Below are 21,564 nucleotides of genomic sequence, written 5' to 3' on the forward strand. Positions count from 1 at the left end.
GTTCTCCTCGTGTCTGTGATGATTTACTCCAGGTAATCTGGTTTCCTCCCACAATCCAAAGATGTGCAAATTAGGGTTGGCCACGCTAAATTGCCCACAGTGTCCAGGGATGTGCGGCTAGGTGGGTTAGCCATGGGAAATGTGAAGTTGCAGGAATAAGGTAGGGAGGTGGGTCTGAGTGAGATGTTCTTCAGAGGGTTGGTATGGACTCAATGGGCCATTTGGCTTACATGCTGTAGGGACTCTATGTGTGTTATTAATCATCCAGAATGAGCCTTTAGCATAATCTTAGAGGGAAGGGATACACCTCCTCACCCCAAGTTGCTTGACAATTGATACATCAATAGCAATGAAAATCGCCATTTATGGTGGCCAAGTCTGCCTCATTCGTTTTAATGTTGCATTCATAAATCAAATGTGAATTTTTATATACTCTGTTACAGATTTAGCATCAGTTAAGCTCTGGAATGTTCATTACAAATGAGGAAAATATTTGACTTGCTAAAAACTATTTGAAATGCAAACTTTAATTGGATTTAATTTAAACATCCACTCAATTGGAAAAGTGCCATTATTCAAGCAAACAAGGCCTTTGAGATGATCCAGGTGTTGCATATCAATTAAATTTCAGAGGGTAAATCTAAAATCATGGTTATACAATTACCAACGTTTATCAGGACAAACTGTTTTAAATTAGAGCCAAGGGCTGTTGTGGTGTAGTGGCATTGTCTTTGCATCTGAGCCATAAGGCTTCAGTATGACTCCTGCCTGCTCTAGTGTAATGTCATCTCCGAACATGTTAATTAGAAAATATCTTTAAATTAGAACAGACACAGTTCAAAATCAAACTGTGCAATAAAACTTAATGAAGGTTTCATGTAATTAAATATCGAAAGTAAATGTTCTGCAGCATAACCGTGCATAATCACTCCAGTTTACGCACAGAGGGTTTTTTAATCAATCATCGAATCCTCCAGCAGGAGATCATTCAGTTGGAGGAGTTCTTCAATTTTCCAAACTTACCAGATAAATGCGAGGTGCTGCATTTCAGAAAAGCAAATCAGAGCAGGACTGAGACGCTTAATGGTAAGGTCCTGGGGAGTGTTGCTGAACAAGGAGAACTTGGAGTGCAGGTTCATAGTCCCTTGAAAGTGGAGTCGCAGGTAGATAGGATAGTGAAGAAGGCTTTGGGTATGTTTTCCTTTATTGCTTAGAGCATTGAGTATAGGAGTTGGGAGGTCATATTGCGGCTGGTTAGACATTGGTTAGACCACTTTTGAAATACTGCACGCAATTCTGGTCTCCTTCCTAATGGAAGGATGTTGTGAAACTTGAAAGGGTTCAGAAAAGATTTACAAGGATGTTGCCAGGGTTGGAGGGTTTGAGTTATGGGGAGAGGCTGAATAGGCTGGAACTGTTTTCCCTGGAGCATTGGAGGCTGAGGTTTATAAAATCATGAGGGCATGGATAGGGTAAATAGTCAAGTTCTTTTCCGTGGGGGTGGGGGAATCCAGAACGAGAGGGCATAGGTTCAGGGTGAGAGGGGAAAGATATAAAAGGGACCTAAGGGGCAACCTTTTCACACAGAGGGTGGTACGTGTATGGAATGAGCTGCCAGAGGAAGTGGTGGAGGCTGGTACAATGACAGCATTCAAAAGGCATCCGGATGAATATATGAATAGGAAAGGTTTAAAGGAATATGCGTCAAGTGCAGGCAAATGGAACTAGATTAGGTTAGGATATGTGATCAGCATGGACAAGTTGGACTGTTTCTGTGCTGTTCATCTCTATGACTCGAGATGGTTCACAGTTACGACTAAATAAGAGGAAGATTTTTTTTAAAAAGCGAAGAGCTACTCTCTTGTTGAGTTTAGACACAAGAGTTCTGTCCAGCTGAGATGTTAGTGACTTACCAACAAAATGTTGATCTTATCCAGCAGTTAGTTTAAGAATGCAGCTTTTCTCCAAATGCTTAATGAACTCACCCTAGGTTCGTCTGTTCACTCTTGGATACTTTCAGAAAGAACAATTTTGGTCAGTTTATGAAACATGCCTGTAGGCACACCATCATTGAGTCCTTCACTGTTATCAGTTTGACCATTGTTTGGTAAAAAATCCTGGAATTCCCTCCCTAACCGCATTTCTGGCCGACCTACAGTATGTGGACAGCGGTGGTTCCAGAAGGCACTACTCTCTCAAGGGCAACTTGGAGCAGGCAATAACTGCTAACCCAACTGATGATAGCCACATCCCATCAGTGAATCACAGAATCCCTACAGTACAGATAGAGGCTGTTTGGCCCATCGAGTCTACACCGACCCTCTGAAGAACATCCCACTCAGACCCAATGCCCTCACCCTATCCCTGTAAGCCCACATTGTTACTCTGCAACGAATCTCGTGACTGAAGAATCTGTACGAGGAACCTCGGTATCTAAGATGGTGCTGTAAGTGGCGACTTATCAACTTTTCACTGACTCATTTGACTACATGTGACAATAAAGCTAATTCAATTTAATTCAATTCAATTAATTTACCATGGCTAATCCACCTGAAGTGAATAAGAAAAAAACACAGGGTAATCAATAATTATTGGGGTTTTGCCTGGAGGTTCCATGCGCAACTTCCCATCTCCACCCAGTCGACCTGCCACCTCTGTCTTCACAATGTTCGTCATTAATAAACAAATATATTTAAGATTAAAAAATATTAAAAAAAAGATTAAAAAGAAATTAAAAAATTTTCTAATCGTATTCTGCTCTTATTTTGCACAATGTTCAGCAGATTAATCTTTAATTCTTGGAGGGTTAGCAATACTGCTCTGCAGCCTCTGTGGTGCTTAAGACTTTTTAATGGATATCTTAGAAAACCCACAAGTCCCAATAGCTTGGGCACTCTTCACAATACAAGAAGCGAGAAACAATCAAGCTGACTGGCAAAAGGTAAATCGACTGTTTACAATTCGCCCATGTCCTGAGTTTGAAGCATGAAATCACATGAGTTAGGAACTGAACAATCAAATCAAAGACTTCAGATACCGGAGATCATAGAATCCCTAGAGTGTGAGAGCAGGCCATTTGGCCGTTGACCATCCCGCCTCCCCATGGCTAATCCACCTAGCCTGCACATCCTTGGACATGATGGGCAACTTAGCATAGCCAATCCACCTAACCTGCACATCTTTGGACTGCTGGAGGAAACGGGAGTGTTCAGAAGTAACCCACATTGAACTGGTAGAAAGTGCAGAGTCGTCTGAAGCTGGAATCTAACCCAGGTCCCAGCACTGTGAGGCAGCATGGCTGACCACTGAGCCACTGTGCCACTTAACCTGAAGTAAAACAGAAATTGTGGGACGGTTCCTGAAGCAGGGTCACTGGACTCGAAACATCAGCTCTATTTCTCTCTCCACAGGTGCTGCCAAGACCTATTGAGTTTCTCCAGCATTTTCCGTTTTAGGATTTGAGCATATTGTCTCCTACTGCGAAGGTGTTCAAATATTTGGTATTGGTTACAAGAGGAGAAGTTTAGGAGTGAAAGGAAGATCGTATTCCCCTTGTCAAGTACTTCTGTGTTTGTCAAAATAGTAATCGAGCTACATAATCTGCTCTGAAAGAACACTGTTGAAGTTGTCAGTGAGGAAGAATTTTATAATGGAGCTCCTATCAGACAGATTTTTAATTACTAACAGGTTGAAGAGTTGTGGAGAGTGAGCAAGGAAGTGGAGTTGAGTCTGATTTGATATCAGCCATGATCGCATCAAATGGCATCAGCTGGCTCAAGGGACTGATTTACGTACTCTTGCTCCTAACTCTTATGTCCGGACCTCAGGATGTCCCTAGATGCTTTCCAGCCTATAACATAGACCTAGGCTTTATGCTCAAGTCCCCAAAGTTAACCCACACCTCTTGATTCAAGGTTCAGACTGCTACCCAGCAAGTTAGAGTTGGTCGTGTTACAAGAGACACTTCTGGAGAAGAAAGGAAGTGGAAAATGGTGGATGTGAAATTATACAAGACATTGGTGAGGCCTGTTCTGGAGTATTGTGTCTAGTTCTGGTCATCCTGTTATAGAAAGGGTATTATTAAGCTGGAGAGGATTCAAAAGAGATTTACCAGGATGTTTCTCGGTTTGGAGGGTTTGAGTTATAAGGAGAGGCTGGGTAGTTTGGCACTCTTTTGCACTAGAGCGTAGGAGGTTGAGGGGTGATCCTATATAGGTTTATAAAATTATGAGGAGTAAAGGTAAGGTGAATAGTCGGTGTCTTTTCCTTAGAGTGGTGGATTTCAAGACTAGGAGGCATATTTTTAAGGTGAGAGGGGAAAGGTTTTAAAAAGATATGAGCGATGATTACTTTTAAACAGAGAATTGTTTGTGTGTGGAATGAACTTTCAGAGGAAGTGAGGGATGCAGAAACAGTTACAACATTTAGAAGACATTTAGATAAGTACATGAATAAGTATGTTTGGAGGCATATGGGCCAAATGGACGCGGGTAGGACTAGTTTAGTTTGGGACTATGGTCAGTATGGACTGGTTGGACCGAAGGGTCAGTTTCTGTGCTGTATGACTCCAATACAGTGAGTGGAGCACATTTTAAAAAGTATTATTCCAAATTGTTGTAGAGTCCATTGCCCCTTGTGCTCCCTTTAGATGTGATCGAAGGAGAATACTGCTATCTTTCATGTTGGACTGCACCAGGCAGGCAGATTGATGCAATAGGAGTAGTGGACACACTTTCTGCATTGATTTTGTTTTCACTTTCTTTCTGAATGAATAGTTCCAATCATTTTAGCCATCTGCCAGTTGGTATTATTTATGTAGGTTGTACGATAAGATTAGATGGTGCCGAAAGAATTGTACAGGCTAGTTTTGCAATGTGCACCACTTGCCTAATTGCTGTGAAACTGATTGTTTCAGGAGACAATCAAAAGACTTCATCCGAATTTCAAACATGAACCATATGGCTTACATGCACCAATCAGTCGAAGCAGGGATTGTTAATCTTTATGGAGAATTTGAAAGCTCTTTATTAGCAGCAGCTCTTGTGAATGTCTTAATCAAAGATCCCCATCACCAATGATGGGGGTTGCAGCTGTGTTGCCAATCCAGTAAACCCTGAGCCCTGGAATAATAATCCAGATAAATGTAAGTTCCAAGGCAATGGAAGAAATCCTTTTTAAATAAAAATGGACAATGTAAAAAAAGGGTGCCACATGCAAAAAATATGAAGGACCATTTTTGTCTGCAGTAAATGGTATTAACCTGGAATTCGGTCCCAGTGTTCCCACTCATTTCTTACATTCCGAGCAGATTTCTGAGAAACCTGCACAGCAGCAGCTTCTGGAACTGGGAAGTCATTGCTGTGACTGATGTTCAGTGTGCATTGACCCTCGGAACGATTACGCAGCCACACAGCCGCACACCTCAGAGGTGGCGTTGCTTACTCCACATGTGGATGATGAAAGAGAAGACGTGAATGATTTCAAAAGGAAATTGTTTGGGCACTTTGAGGGAGATATATTTGCAGGGCTGCAGGGATACAGCCAATGGGCTAACTGGGAAGTGGAGTCTTTCTGAAATGGAGTCTTTCTGTGGCATGGTAATTCTTGCCGAGTTGCAAAACTCTTTCTAGATTGCTAACCCTCCTTAAATCTCCAGGAATTAAACAGCTAAATGCAACAGCTAAAATCAAAGGGGCATTTCAACAAAATTCAGGATTTGGTGCCTACTGTGGACAGATGGAGAGTTGTTGAAGAAAATTATAAATATTTAAGGCCCCACGGATCCCTGTGACACTTCACTCCACATTTTCCAGACCCAAGATGTATGCCTACTCTCTGTTCCCTGTTAATTAACCAATCATCTATGCATGATAATATATTATTCCCTACACCATGAACTCTTATTTTGTGTGATGTTTGGCATGGTACCTTGGCAAATGCCTTCTGGAAATATATACCTTATCCACAGATTCTCCTTCATCTATTTTGCTTTTATCTTCCTCAATAAATTCCAATAAATTAGTCAAGTGCAATTTCCCCTTCACAAACTGAAAACTGAACACAAAGGCTTGCCTCAGGAAACTTTCAGAGACGGTCAACTACGATGATTCCTGGGATGAAACAGTTGCACTAAAAGAAAACTACAGGGCAGTTAGCTATTGTCATAGTGAAGGAAGTAAAAACACTCTGATGATCTCAGTGCAACCAAGCAAAGTTAACATGGTTTTGTGAAAGGAGAGGAAATTACCCCAGATGCTAGAATCTGAACTGAAAACAAAATGTGCTGGAGATCGGAGTGGGCCAGGCAGCATGCATAGAGAGAAAGCAAGCTAACATTTTGAGTCTGGATGACCGTTCATCGGAGCTGATGAAGAGTCATCTAGACTCGAAACATTAGCTTGCTTTCTCTCCATGGATGCTGTCTGACCCACTGTGATCTCCAGCATTTTTTGTTTTTGGTTCAGATTCCAGCATCTGCAGTAATTTCCTCCCTTCCTTTCACAAAACTATGTTAGCTTTGCTGGGTTACACTGAAATTTTCAGAGTGCTCTGCTTTTACTTCCTTCACAATGGATCCTAACAGTTTCACTATGACAATAGTTACGCTAACTGCCCTGTAATTTCCTTTCAGTACAACTGCTTCATCTCAGGAATCAACATATATGGTCTCTCTGAAATGTTCCTACGGCAAGTCTTTGTCTCCTTAAATGAGAATAGCAAAACTGTATACAATAGTTGGTTTCACCAACAGATTGTGAAGTTCTAGCAAACTTGCTTACTTTTATACTCCATCATCTTTGCTGGGGTAGATTGGAGAGATAGGAAAGCACGTGACTGTGTTTGTTGCATCTTACTGTTCCTAAACTGGTGCCTACACTGACTTTCAATTGACAAAAATTTTTAATTTTTTTATTTATTTGTGGGACTTGGGCATTGCTGACTGGCCAGCATTGATAGCTCATCACTAGTTGCCCCTTGAATCGCTGCAGTCCACTTGCTGTGGGTTGACCCACAATGCCGGTAGGAAGGGAATTCCAGGATTTTGACCGAATGACTGTGAAGGAACAGCAGAATATTTTCAAGCCAGGGTGGTGAGTGGCTTGGAGGGGAACTTGCAGGTGATGGTGTTCCCAAGTACCTGCTGCCCTTGTCCTCCACGGTGGAAGTGGTCATGGTTTTGGAAGGTGCTGTCTAAGGATCTTTGGTGAATTTCTGTAGTGCATCTTGTAGGTGGTACACACTGCTGCTACTGAGCACCGGTGGTGGAGGGATTGAAATGTAATGCAAATTGTTATTGTTTTGTTTTATCAAGGGTTGACTGGCAAGGATAGCATTTGTTCTATCCCTTGAGAAGATAGTAGCCAGCCACCTGTTGCGGTCCATCTGATATGTGATAAGGCCTGAGACAGCTGAGTGGCTTGCTAAGCCATTTCAGAGGGCATTTAGGAATCAACACATTGCTGGCATCATAGGTAGGTCAGGCCAGGGTGAGATGAGAGATTTCCTAGGTTTTCCTGACATTCTGAAATGCCAGGTTTATAAATTTTGAAGTTCACCAGCTGTCATGTTGGCTTTTAAGACTCATACCCCTAGAGCCTTGACCTCTGGATTACTATCCAGTGGTATTAGCATTAAAGAGATTCTTGAAAGCAAGGGGGTGATGGGTGATCAGGGTATGGTGTTGGGGGGAGGGGAGGTGGGAGGTTGCATAATCAGATCAGCCATGATCCAATTGATTGATATGAGCAGGCCTACGGGTCCAAGTGGTGTTGTATTCTTACTCACAGCACCAGCCAATGATGGGCCACAAGCACCCAAATATTCCTTCACTGGCTGCAGACTGGTAAGCAGATTCTGGTTAGTCAGGCAATCACGGGTAATGGGGAATGGGCTGCAAAGCGGATATGAAGAGTGTCAGATTGGCCATGTGTGACGATGCTGCTCCTTTAACAAGGTTGTGTTGTCCTTGTTTTTTTCAAAAGTGTTGGATGAGGCAGAGTTGCCAAAATGTCTAGCTTGATCTATTTGAAAGAAGCTTGAAAACACTTGTACAATGAAAGGCAAGCTGCCAGTTCTCCCAGCTCATCTTTGGTTTGGGTTTTAGCAGTCTGGCTGTTCAGAGCAAGCAGTTTTTTAAGCCATTGGTCAAAGAAACAGCTACATGGAAGATACATTCAATACTGAATCTCTCTGACATCTCTCTCTCTCCTGTAAGACCCTTTGTTTGATTCATCCTTTTTTTTGCCAAGGGGTGTTTATGGTGATTTATTGCAGGAATTTGGAACAGCAGCATTAGATTGGGATAATCTGTTGGATGTTTAAACAGTTAAGTTATTCTATATGCTTTTCTCTTTTGTTTGTGTTTCATTTGGTAACCTTGCAAATAATTTCTATTTTGTTTACAACTCAGTGGTTTGACCAGCTGCATCACACCTGGAATATCCATTCCACATCTGCTTAAAACAACTAGAAAAGTTAGGGTCTGGGCTACTTTCTTGAAATGCTTTGAAGGTGTCTGGCCTGGGTCCACCACCAGATCCTATTCAATTGGCTTAATGGGCTGAACGGCCTGCTCCTCTTATTTCTTATGGTCTTATTTGGGAGGTCTAAGGGCCCCAGGGATCATTGAAGGAAGAGATGAGAATAGACGAAGATCCAGTGAGAGGGACTGGTGACGTCAGAATTAAAAATGGATGACGTTATACAATAGGTACGGATGATGTCACAAACGAACACAACAACATCTGTTACACGTGGCGTTCACCGCAGTAAGAATGTGCGACGTCATATGTGGTTTAGGTGATGACGTGTCCCAAGGGGCAGGTGACGTCATAAAGCGAAGTGACGTGTAACCTGCGCGAGAGGCGGAAAGACCAAGATGGCGCCGATGGGGTTGAAGGCGGTCGTCGGGGAAAGTGAGTTCGTTTTCGCCGGTGTTGTTTCCTTCATTCTTGTATCTCTTTTCCCTCCCACTCTCGGCCGTGTGGGAAAGGAACGCGTTCGAATGTTTTCCTTCCAGCTCCGCCGAGGATGCGAACGGTTCGAAGCAAAATAAACCGACAGCGGTCCCTGAGGAGGTGGTTCGGCCACCGCCTCCTCCAGCCTTCTACCCCTCCCCCACCCAGGGTCACCGCCCTCTCGTCGCTGATTGGGTATCTGGTCTTCGCTCCATTGCTTGATTGGTTTCCGGTGCTGTCCATCGCAACCCGCGCTGGACTTCCGGTTCCCCTGAGCTGCAGCCCAGGGCTGGGACTGACAGCAGGCAATGAGCTGATGGCTTTAAAATATCAGTTGCGGGGTGTGGTGCAATATTCTTTTTATGTCGATTTATTTAGCTAATACACAATGTATAAATAAGTCCGCAAAGGCATTTCAGCCTTGATGCATTTCTTTTAATTTTAGAGTGTTGGTATTGAAGAAGAATATTTTCTGATAGGCTATTTATTTACTGATCCGTCCAAAGCTGTTGGGTTAATGTACCTCGAGAAATTTCCTGTTTGATAGAACTTGTGAAATGTGGCTTTAAATGTTAGGTTTTCTATTTCAGTTTTGATCCACAAGAGGGTTTTATCTTTTGAGGGAGGTCAGTTCAGTGCAAAGAGTAAAATGTCCTTCTGCAAGTCCAGTAAATGCTGCAGGGTATGTGTGCACCTGTTTTTTTTCCCCCCAAGCTATTACTCAGCCAGCGATCCAATGGTTTATTACTTGTTTTGCAGCTGTTGAAACAAGTTTTGATGAAAACAAATCTTTATGCATTGCTAATAAAGTGTAGCTGTTAAATAAATAGGTTTGAAAGTACAAAATGTGTTTTCTGTGAGACCAAAACTAAGTATGTCAGGAAAGACCAAACAGGTTGGGGCTAATTTTACTGTGAATGGGCTAAAGGATGACCAGATAGCCTTTAACAATTAGCAAAGATTTCATAAGGTAAATATAGAGATTGAACAGGATGTCATAGAATCCCTACAGTGTTGAAACATGCTCTTCGGCCTAGCAAATCCACACTGACTCTCCAAAGAGTATCTCAGCCAAACCTATTTCCCTACCCTGTTACTCTACACTTACCCCTGACTAATGCATCTAACTAATGCATCTAACCTATGCATCCCTGAAAACTATGGGACAGTTTAACATGGCCAGTTCAGCTGACCTGTACATCTTTTGGTTTTTGGGTGGAAACCGGAGAACCGATGGAAACTCTCACAGACACTGAGAGATTGTGCAAACTCAACAAGGACAGTTGCCTGAGGCTGGAATGAAACCTTTGTCCCTGGTGCTGTGAGGCAGTAGTAATAACCACTGTGCCACCGTACTGAGATGTTTCATCCTATGGCAAAAAACTGAAACTAATGGCAAGTGAAATAAGATAGTTGCCAGCAAATCCAGTATTAAATTGAGGGTTTTCTTTACCCAGATTGGTGAGATTGTGTTTTTTTTTTAAAAAGTTGAAACGTATGGTGCTGGAAAAGTGCAGCAGGCCAGGCAGCATCTGAGGAGCAGGAGAACATCCTGCTCCTTGGATGCTGCCTGGCCTGCTGCGCTTTTCCAGCACCACACTTTTCAACTCTGGTCTCCAGCATCTGCAGTCCTCATTTCTCTGCATTTTTTAAAAACCCAGGGAGTCAAGGCTCAGTCAGATTTTTAATCTGTAAGAGAGTAAAGGGTTATGTAGGAAAAGCAGGAAAATGGAATTTTGGATTCAGATCTGTCATGGTTTAATTGAATGAGAGAGCAGCTAATCCTGTAATACATCTAATGCTCTTACAAGAAAGAAGGTGCATTAAAAGGAAAAACTGGAGTAAGGATTGAAAAGAGATTTGGTGAATTTTGAACAGTTCGTCAAGGAATATGTGGAGCATAAACATTGGTATGAGTGCGTGGATCTAAATGGGCTGTAAATATTTTTCCTTTAAATTTATTGCCATTGTTGTTCTTTTGAGAAGACCAGGTTGAGAGGATACGTAATAGGAAAGCTGAAAATCAATAGGGGGTCGAGACAGTAGATGAAAAAATGCATTGTGAAGGTGAAATGGCAGTGAAATGGGAATTGCTAAATTCCTTTTGCATGGACACAGTGGGCCAAATGGTGATTTCTTGTGCTGTATTCATTCTCCAATTCCTGATTTTTAAATAATCATTCTACTCATTATTCATATTTCATATACTGAAGATGTATTGTAAGTTTTCCTCCATCTGACTTTGATGTTTAATCAATTATATGAATATGTATCTGCAAGTACAATGTGCATACTTGCAACCTAGGTTGGTTTCAAACAGAATAGATATCTGCAGGAAATAACACTTTTCTTTTAAGGAGCTGTCTGGAGACTGAACAATCCCAGCTTCATCCAGCTGAAGCAACCTTGTCTATGTATGTTGTAAAAATGAAGTCCGTGTCAGTAATCTCAAAGCATTGAAGTGTTAAGCATCAATCAGCTCAACAAAACAGCTATAATATCTTTACAAGTATCTGTAAAATGTTTGATAGTACAGCACTGTTGTTTCAAACACATTGGAAGTTTTGTAAGAATATTCATACATGAAATTTGTAATGCCTTCAAATGAAGTCTTTTGCAATAGTTTCCGATATTCGTTGTTGGTGTAACTTTTCTGCTGTGAAGGTTAAAGTTGGCAGACTTAAATGATCATTAAGACTCCTTTTTTGCTTTAAAGACTGTTTGTTCATTCCCGTGTCATTGAAAATGAACCCCAAGTCAATTGGTGGTGTTGGTTCAGTTGGGTTTTGTGATCCAGTATTAGAACTTGTTTCCCCGCATGTGACTTTAACCACCAATATTTTGCATGATCAGTTTATGATGTTAAAAACATTGCCACATACCAGGAAATGTTAATATCCTCAAAGTTTACATTGCATATTACTCCTGAGAGTTGGAACATCATAAACCTCTGGTAAACAGGCCATTTCCAAAAAGGAGCTGATGCCGTTCAGACGTAGTAGTGAACATTGTTTCAAATGCAATATTTAGCTGGGCAGCCCAATGGTTCTTAACGGGTACAAATGTAAGAAACTGATGCATTACTTAGATACATGAAGGGTTTGGAGGGATTTGGGCCAGGACAGGCAGGTGCAACTAGTTTAGTTTAGGATTACTTTTGGCATGGACTGGTTGAACTAAAGGGTCTGTTTCTGTACAAAGGGTCTCTTTGTAAACTACCCTGATATCCCAAAGCATTTTACAGTTCATTTATTTTCATTGTCACTTGTGTTTTGAAAGCAATTCTTTTTAGAAGTGCAATGCACATAAATGAGTTGAGAAGAACTAAATTGTATTCTTGAAATAGGCATTTTAACACAAGAAAATGTATTGTAACTTCCACAGTGGTGGACATTGTTTAGCTATTATCCTCTGCAGCCTGGATCTCCATTTCTGAACATATATCTTTTCATCAGACTCCTTTTCTTGTATCCTTAAGATCCACTCTTTGTTCATGTTACTTCCTCTTATTTTCTTCCCTCTTCATTATTTGTATTTCTGCTTCATGTGTATACATTAGCCACCAGCTTGTCATTCTCTGAAATGTATTTCTGCAAATAAAGTTAATACAGGAGTCACTGCACAAGTGCTATCTTTGTGCCATCAGATGTGATGATCTGGCCTGGAGGGAAATGGTTTTAAGCAACCAATCTGTGGTTAACAAGTGTCACCCAGTGAACTGTAACTTGCTTCTCTTCCCTCAATTTTGTGAATAATTAATAAATGCATTCAGCAGTTCAAACAAGATAGTGGCTTATACTTCAATTATTCTTGGGGTGAAAGTGACAGTAGAACTAATCTTACAAAACTGCAGCAGTATACAGTCTGTAGGAAGTCATTTTACATTACTTGGTTTTGTATAGAGCATGTTCAACAAATGCTCAGTTGAAGACCACTCTAAGTTTTATATATTCCATGCTTCACTTTAAAATTTGAAGGAATTGGGCAGTCCATTTAGCACTCCCAAATGATCTAAAAGTTTGCAGATCAAATAGCGGAGCTTGTTTTCATATACCTGAACACCACCTGTAGAGTTATGTGGCAGTTACAGCATGCCATTCACAACTATAGGTAGTCCACAGTCAAATAGATTATTGTCGTGTGAGCATGTACATTGCTATTGCTGACCTTGGATAGATAATGCAATATAACTGCAGCCTCATACACTCTGTGGGTTCAGTGAAACCGATTTGGGTCGATTTTATTTGTTTCATTTTGACATTGCATGCAGCCAGGAGAAGGTGAGGACTGCAGATGCTGGAGATCAGAGCTGAAAAATGTGTTGCTGGAAAAGCGCAGCAGGTCAGGCAGCATCCAAGGAGCAGGAGAATCGACGTTTCGGGCATAAGCCCTCCTTCTGCATGCAGTCAGACTAATTTAAGCAATAAAACCTATAAAGTTTTAGTATTAATATACCAAATCAAAAAACTGTCATTGTTTTGGTAAGCTTTAAATATTTTACTTACTCACAACCTTCTGGTTTTCCCAATTTTCTCTTTCTGATTCATTTAAGTATTTTTAAGCGATGCTTCAGCCTTTGTTCTGCTTTTAATATCAGCTAAGTGCAGAGATTCACAAAGAGTAATATATTGCTCGTTTTTTTTTTAAGGTTTGGAGTCTTGAATCATTCAGACTTTGCACATAAATTAGATAGCCAATCCATTCCGGTGTTGCAGCCTACTGAAGGTCAGGCAGAAAAAGACTAAGAAAAGTTTGGTTCATATTGGTTTCTATTCTTTTGAGTTTTCCTGATCTAGCTTGACCAATACACTCGAGCTCCCAAGTTGCTTTGGTAGTTGTAGCGGAGATCGTGCTTGCTAATGGCAGTTTAAGATATATGAAGCTTTGAAAAAATTACTACCTGGTGAGTTACTCCTGATAATTTCTGATACCATGCAGTCCTTCTGTAATGTGGTAACTAGATTTACCCCAGTGATTGAGAGGCAATGACCTATATAGGCTCAATGTCCTGTACTAATGATTTGCGTGTGTTACCACTTGTCTGAACCGAACTTCTGCTTTATTTATACATGACCAGCATTATGCAGGCAGATGATTTTGTGTGCTAGCCAATACTCTGAAATGCTATTTTTCTCTGCTTTTTATCCTTTTAGTTGAACAGTTATTATATATTTAATGTTATAATTTTGTACTTGGCAACTCTGAATTTTACTTGTTGTTTTTCAGCCCAATTTTCCACTGTATTTAGATATCCCTGCGCCCTTTTCAGTTGGTTCCTAATGGGTGGAACCTTTTATTCCTGTTTTTCATGGACAAGTGGTAAATGTTTTGTTTCTACCACTTCTTTAAAAGTCATTAGTTAATATCCTGAGCAACAAGTGTCTCAGCATTAATAATTCAGTCACCTTGATAAACATTTCCCACCAAGTCAGTGCATTCGAACGAACATCTCTTGTGCCCATTTATCCTGTGTGGACGATTTTGTAATAATATAAAAATTATAATATAGGAAATCTGTCTACTCTCTCTCTCGTGTGCAGTGCAAAGAAATGGAGAAACAGGAAATGAATTTTCATAAGATTTTTAAGTAAAGTAAGGTGTGAAACCATGTTTGGTAGCTTCTGACTTAGACAGTAGAGAATAGGAGTAAAATTACCATAGTGCAGGTAGACTAGAAGGCTGCTGTCTCATTAGAGAGAGATGACTGATGGTGAGTTTACCCTATGGGTCACCACATCTCAGATGAAGAGTAAGGTTGAGAAGATAGGCCTTCATGAGGAACTCAGCCACCATAGCAATTGAATCCATGCTGTTGGCATTACTTCATCACAAACCAGCTGTCCAGCTAACTGACCCCCTCAGGCCTGTGGTCTGCTTGGACAATGGCAACTTTACCTTAGAACGAAAATAGATTTTATCCTGGTCAGAGGGAAAGATACAACAGGATCTTGCCAAAGCAGTCTCAACCAAGACAGCTGGAACTCCTAATAGGTGGTATTATAGTCATACAATAGTTAACAACATAACAATTCGTGATCTTTTAGGCTTCAGTAAATGACCAAAGCTGACACTTGTTTCTTCAAAGTTGTATTGTGATGTATTATAGGAAAAATTCCACTTAAATTGATAAATTTAAAATGTATAATTTATCTTGTGTGCTACCAGGTTTCTGTATGCAGATTGCTCCCATTGTCGCTATCAATATCAGTGATTCACATAACATCACTCTAATATTCCAGATACAGTTTTACTAATGTTCAAGTAAATATTTAATGAAAATGTCACCATTGTTTAATTCTTAGTGGTAGAATTGATGTAAACTGTAGGGGAGTTTTAACAAGTTATTTTCAGGAAGTTGAAGAAATGTTCAAATGTTAAAACCTTGTGTCACCAATCTGTTTCCTGTTTCTTCATTTTTGAGCATTGCAAGTAACAAGCTAGTAAATAGAGTTCCTGAAACACATTTTTGAGATGCTTGTGATTCTGTAACTACTTCAGTGTCATTCATCCGTATAAGATTAAACAGTTGAACCCTTTCGGTCCAACAGTGCTTTCTACATAACTTGTCGATTCTCTAATGAGTTGATCAATTGGACAACATTGCACATTTCACATCTTTTTCCTTATTACTTTGTAATGAATGAGCTAGCAGAGAAGAAATATGATTCTGGCTTTTGAATCATTAACTTTCTTTTAAAGGTTTATTCTATCCCATTAGCAATATTTAATATCCCTTTTACTTTTAATGTCACAAACCTTCATTGAAGCATAATACTCAAGTAGCTTTTGAAATTCACTGCTATGTGCACTTAATCTCATAAATGCCATCGATGTTGTTATAGCTCTAGTTCTTTCCTATTTGAGTTTTTCAGTAAGAGCATTTGGAGCTTTTAAGTGAATATAGATTGGGTGCGTGCAAAAATATCTGTAGCTGATTATGACGCTGATCTTGCAACACTTTTTTTGAAGTGATGAATTAAATGAACAATGCAATATTGGCTTTTGTGTGCTGTCTGAACTTGATTTGGCATTTTTTATGAATATTTTAGTTTGGCAGCAAGTTGAGGGGAGTACAGTATCTTTGTATCTCAAGTCGGGCCAGCACACATTCCATTAGAATTAAAGTCTGCTGGTCAAAGCAAGCAATGGTTGTTACTTGCAAGTTCTGAGAGGCCTCATTGTGTATGTAAGCAGATTGCTCCAATTTAGTGAACAGTGAGAAAGAATACTTTCATGCCATTCATCTCCTGGCCAAACCTTCTCATCCAAACTCATTGAAAGGAACTGTGGTGGCCTTGACAGTTGTATTGTTTTTGCAAATTGCCTGAAATGAAGTGTTATAGTCTAATCAAACCTAATGTTTTGCTCATGGTGACTGAATAGTATATGAATTGGCAATTTCTACCTGAAAATATGGCTTTATCCAAGTCAAAATTAGTTGTTTTTCCAGACAATTTCCAGTTCAAATTAGTAGTAAAAAGGATTTATGATTACTCAGCTCGTTCTGTACGCAAAGTTACTCTGATAACACCCCTCCTACCCATACCATAGCCAGTTTATTTGGTTTATTTTTAAAAAGAAATATTCCTCGCCTGGGCTGGCCTGGCTTTGTTGCAAAAGGACTGTCATATAAATGGAGACAAAGGGAAATCATAGACAAATGGAGGGCTTTAATGCTGATTAGTAGCAACAATGCAAATCTGAAAATACTTAACTGATATTCCTCTCTTTACATTAACTGTTAGCTCAGTTTTATTCATAAGGCCAGCACACAACGTCAAGGGCCGATGTGTTGTGCTGCACTGTTCTATGTTCTATATTATACAAAGTGTTTGCCCAAAAGATTTGCACTGAGCACAACTGAGAGAATTCAAATCACAAATTGATTCTCTGCAGTTGGGATGAACAGAGAAAGTTCTACTCTTCTGTGCAGCAGTTCACATGAAATATTTCACTGCTCCATCTGAAGGATACAGTTTAAAATGGCTTGAACTCTTGTCTGATGGATTGAATGGCTGCAGTGATTGAAAGGTTTGGCACCCCATTCTTTACCTTCAGCATTCACTTCTTTTGCCACCTATGCACAGCAATTGCAATGTGTCATCTGCATTTTCACCACTGCTCTTTCCATGGTAACTTTCAAGCCCACGATCTGCTGCACATAGAAGTTCTGGGAAAATTAATACCACCAATATCAATTTCCTGTTCAAGCCACAACATTGTGATTTGCTGTTATATTGATGTTCCTTAACTCACTGGCTCGATACCCTGGAACTTTCAAACAGCGCTAATGGGGATTCCATCCGCTTCAAGAAGGCAGCTCACTACTGTCATCCTCCAGGACATTAAGGAAGAGTATTAAATACTGGCCTGGCCAACAGTCACATGAACAAGTTTTTAAAAATAGCAGTAATCATTTTTTCTAAGTGGCAGCAAGGAAATCCATTTTTATTATTGAGACTAAATGATTTTTGGTGGGGAATTTTAATGCTGTTTGCTGTAATTAAGGTGTGTGCGCATACTTGGAGTATGCCAGTATAAGCTTAAAACACTCTGCTATCACGAGTTGTTGAGCTCAAAGTACATTTGAAGTTTACTGCGATTTGAGACTTTTTTTTGCCTGTTGACTACATTTTTTTTTAGAAAGAAATGCAATCTCTTACATTACTAAGACCTGTATTCTTGAATGTGGATGAACTGCATTTTGTGCATTCCTGTCGCCCATCTACCCCTCCCTACATCCGCTGGAGCACAGACATGACAGTTATGAGGTTTAATATTGTGCTGGGGAGCTTTAGAGTTGGGTTACATGTGAGCAAAATGAACTCTTTTCATATTAATTGTTGGGGTGGAATGAAAATGAATCACTCGACACCTGGAGTCCTCTTCCAGCATCAGAGTTTATTGAAATTACCAGTGGGAAGAAGCCTTTGGAAATCCATATGTTGCTGCAGTGGACAAAGAAAAGACAGGCATTGTTATACATTTTTGTTTTCAGTTTGTCTTTAGCAATGACAGACTAATTGTTATAAATTAATGACATAAACTTCCAACTAAGCCAATCATGTAACTGCATGGCTAGATATGGGTAGGCATGATGTTTCTCAGACACTCTGATCTCCCTTCCTAGTGGCTTTTAACAATGGATACTGTATACAATCACATTCAAATGTGTTGATAACTGCACTCCTTCTCACAGTAGCCAACTGCATCACGTTAACTAGCTTATCACCAAGTACCTTTTGAATTCTGTTATGCAATTTATTTTACATACCATTCTCATTGGAGTTACAAAAGGATGCTAATTTTGTCTAGTTATTATAAAATTTGCGACATCAATTCTGATATGAAGTTAGTTATACGGTTATAGCTAAGAACAGCTTCTTTCTCACTTGACCTTGGAAGGTAACACAAACACTATCTTGCAGCTGCAATTATAAATCTTTCTATTTGCATTTTGTAAATGGGTTTCCATCTTTATAGGATTTTTCAAAATGGAGTTTCTTGCATGCTTATTGTGCAAGTTTTGTGTGTGTATATGTTTGAGATCTATAACTATGGTTATCGGTAAATCTTAACAAAAATGAATAGATCTGTCCTACCACTTGTGACCGGTCTGAGTCAAATTTTATACTTAATCAGTTTAGACCATCTGCATGCAGGGTGCTCTTATCTAATTATTTCTACATAAGCAACCACAGCTGCATATATAAGCTGCTACCTTGCATAGATCTACCTACGGAGCCATTAATCCAACTTGATGATTTGCTCCAAAACAAACTACGCCAAGTAAGCTATTCTAAGTTGAGTAAAACCTTTAACCACGTGCAGCCATTTTATGGTGCTATCCACCGTAGGCAGCCCAACATTTTTGTAAAAACAAAGGCATATTAGTTTGACTATCTTCAGGTTTAACAGAATTGTTGTAGCTAACCAGCACCAATGTGTCTCCTCAGGCTCAAGGTTTTGGGAGGTTGAGAAGAATTTTCTTACACAGCACAGAAAATGTTAAAGAGCTTGAGCATGCTGCCTACAAGAGTGGTGGAGCAGAGAAGATTATTATTTCAAACTGGCCAGGCTCTTGGGGGCTGTAACTTTCAGGGCTGGTGGGGGTGGGGCAGGGTAGAAGGAGGAAGCAGTGCCAACTGGATTGCTATACAGAATGCTGGCATGGATACCATTAAGCTCATTGAGTCCTACAGTGCTGTAATTCCAGCGACTAAGACCATAAAATGTAGGAGCTAAACTAGGTTGTTTAGTCTGTGGAGTGCTCTGCCATTCAATGACATCATGGGTAATCTGTTAATCCTCAATGCCACTTACCCTGCCTTTCTCCCTTAACTCTTGCTTCCCTTACTGATTTAAAAAAAATCTAACTTCAACCTTGACTCTACTTAATAATCTAGTCTCCATAGATTTGCTACCCTCCTAGTTTAAAATAATTTCTCCAAATCTTAAACTTTGTACTTCTCCTTTACTACTACTTGTGTAGCCCTTTTGAGAAGTATTGTAGCATCTCAAAACAGTGTGAATTGTTCTAAATCACAAAAATGCTTGTATTCTGTGATTTCACCCCCCCCCCCCCCCCCAAGAACTAGAATAACCTTGCTTCTGTGTGGTAGCATTAATGATACTCGCAATAATATATATAATATGCTGTGTGTGTGACTGCATTTGGTGTAAAGGTCCCAGGTTTGGTTCCTCATCTGACTTGAGTTAACTGGTCTCATTGTGGTTATGGTTAAAACCATACATCTTACTCATGGCACTCTTGGAAGGGAGCAGCAGGAAGAGGGCCCACATGTGTGAAGATGTGCTTGGTAATAGATTAAAACTGTTGAATTAACTTTTGGACTGCTCTTCATATTCTGTGGTATAGCTTCTCCATAAACAGTGGTTGCCTGGACAGTTGTTTCTTCTGTTACTTTCCATGCCCTTAGAATCCCTTTTTCTGTGAAATTCAGACCTGAGCGATATGGAGTTTTACAGTTCTGCAATACAGAGGCATCACGTGCGCACACACGGGCAGACGTGCATGCACGCTCAGACTGCATGTCAACACACAGAAAAACAGGCTCCCCCTGTAACTGAGTGAGGATTGTCAGGAGATGAGCAGTTGAAGACAGGGTCGTGCTTTGCTGTGGTAATTCATAACTGACTTACTAATGCATTTTTTTTCTGAGCTTGCTAATGAATGGTTACTGAATACTGTTATTTTTGCTTAATTACTCCTTATTTGCCCCAGCGTGTTGATTTTCAAAGTGTTGGATTCTCTGATCAGGGTTACAGGTGTCTGCAATTTAGTCACTTTATTTTCCTGATAAACAGCAGTTATTGAAGACAGGAAGTTTGAACTGGCCTTGTGTAATTTCCTGGACTGTAATAAACTTTTGAGTATTGTCTTATTGTCAAATTTCTTCAGACCTTGACAGAAGTTCACAATGTAGTCTCTCAAATATGACAAAAAAAAGTCCACACAGGGTGTGGGTTGAATTATAGTGCAGCCTTTTCAATAATTGGGTTGACCAGCTTGTTGCAAGCTGACTGTTAAACTGTTCAACCTGCTCTCATTTGAGGACTTGCAGTTCAAATGCAGCTAGAAACAAGTGGAGTTACCACCAAAGCTGCCCATTCAAAATGGCCAACTTCAAAAATCCATTCTCCAAGGAGTGAGTTTGTTTTAATCAGTCAGTTGCCAACATTATCAGTTAAACTTTAAATAAATCTAATTTGGTTCGGAGCTAAGTTTTTGTTTTATTGGTTTAGATAATTTTATTAAGGCTTAGGGATATTGTGCAGCCCAATAATACGATTTCATGTTGCAAGTAAGTTAAACATCTTAATGATGTCTGCACTGTTAATTAACTCTGTTTCTCTCCCATTGCAGAGTTTAGCTAAACTATATTGCCAGTTCTTCCTCCAGCCTCTAATTTTGTAATGTGCAAAATGAGACTTTACTCTGTTACATTTAATTAGATATTTAATTTCCCTAATGTTAGACTACATTCATTTTCAATTAACACTGCAAATTTGATATATGCTTTCTCACTTGTGTTAAATTGAATTTTGGCCAATTTTGATTTTTCTTTTCCTAATCCCTTGGAAAAAGTAGACTCTTGCTGTTTGTTGGGTACTGGCTGGTTAGCCATCTTTCAGTGTCCAATCAGTCCTCATAATCCCAAGTAGTGGTTGTCAGTATGTTACTTAACCATAGAGAACATTCTAACCAAAACTGAGAAACATCCATGTCTCATATGATGACCACACAGTGATCATTTAACAGCAGCCAAGTTGTAGTAGTGGTAGTGCCCATGTGCTAGCCAGCAGAGATCCTCCACTGCTTCGGACAGAGTTTGGAGCCTTCTGATCTATAACCTTACAGCTACTTGGATCATTAATTAGTAAAAGCTTTAGAATAAATAAGTTCACAACATTTGATGCAAAGGAAGCATGCCAGTAGTCCATATGTGAGAGGTTGATTTGGGGTAATTGCAGTAGCCAACTGTGTGAGAAACCATAGGTCAGTCTGATTTGTTGGGAAACTGTTGCTGAAAAGCAGTTTAGCTTAAATGAAAGGAATTAAGTAAGGCAAGTTAGGGTTTTGTAG

General features: G+C 40.0%; 1 protein-coding gene across 1 annotated transcript in view; it reads left to right on the plus strand.

Annotated features, from left to right (window-relative positions):
- Positions 1-8,847: 8,847 nt before the first annotated feature.
- stxbp2 (syntaxin binding protein 2) overlaps positions 8,848-21,564 on the plus strand; it is a 69,014-nt gene continuing 56,297 nt past the window's right edge. Inside the window, exon 1 of the mRNA XM_060855326.1 lies at positions 8,848-8,915. Within this exon, the coding sequence (XP_060711309.1) occupies positions 8,879-8,915 (37 nt within the window). The 5' untranslated portion in view covers positions 8,848-8,878. The remainder of the gene's footprint in view (positions 8,916-21,564) is intronic.

This window comes from Hemiscyllium ocellatum, chromosome 45 (genome assembly GCF_020745735.1).
Source record: "Hemiscyllium ocellatum isolate sHemOce1 chromosome 45, sHemOce1.pat.X.cur, whole genome shotgun sequence".
In the NCBI taxonomy this organism is placed as follows: Eukaryota; Metazoa; Chordata; class Chondrichthyes; order Orectolobiformes; family Hemiscylliidae; genus Hemiscyllium; species Hemiscyllium ocellatum.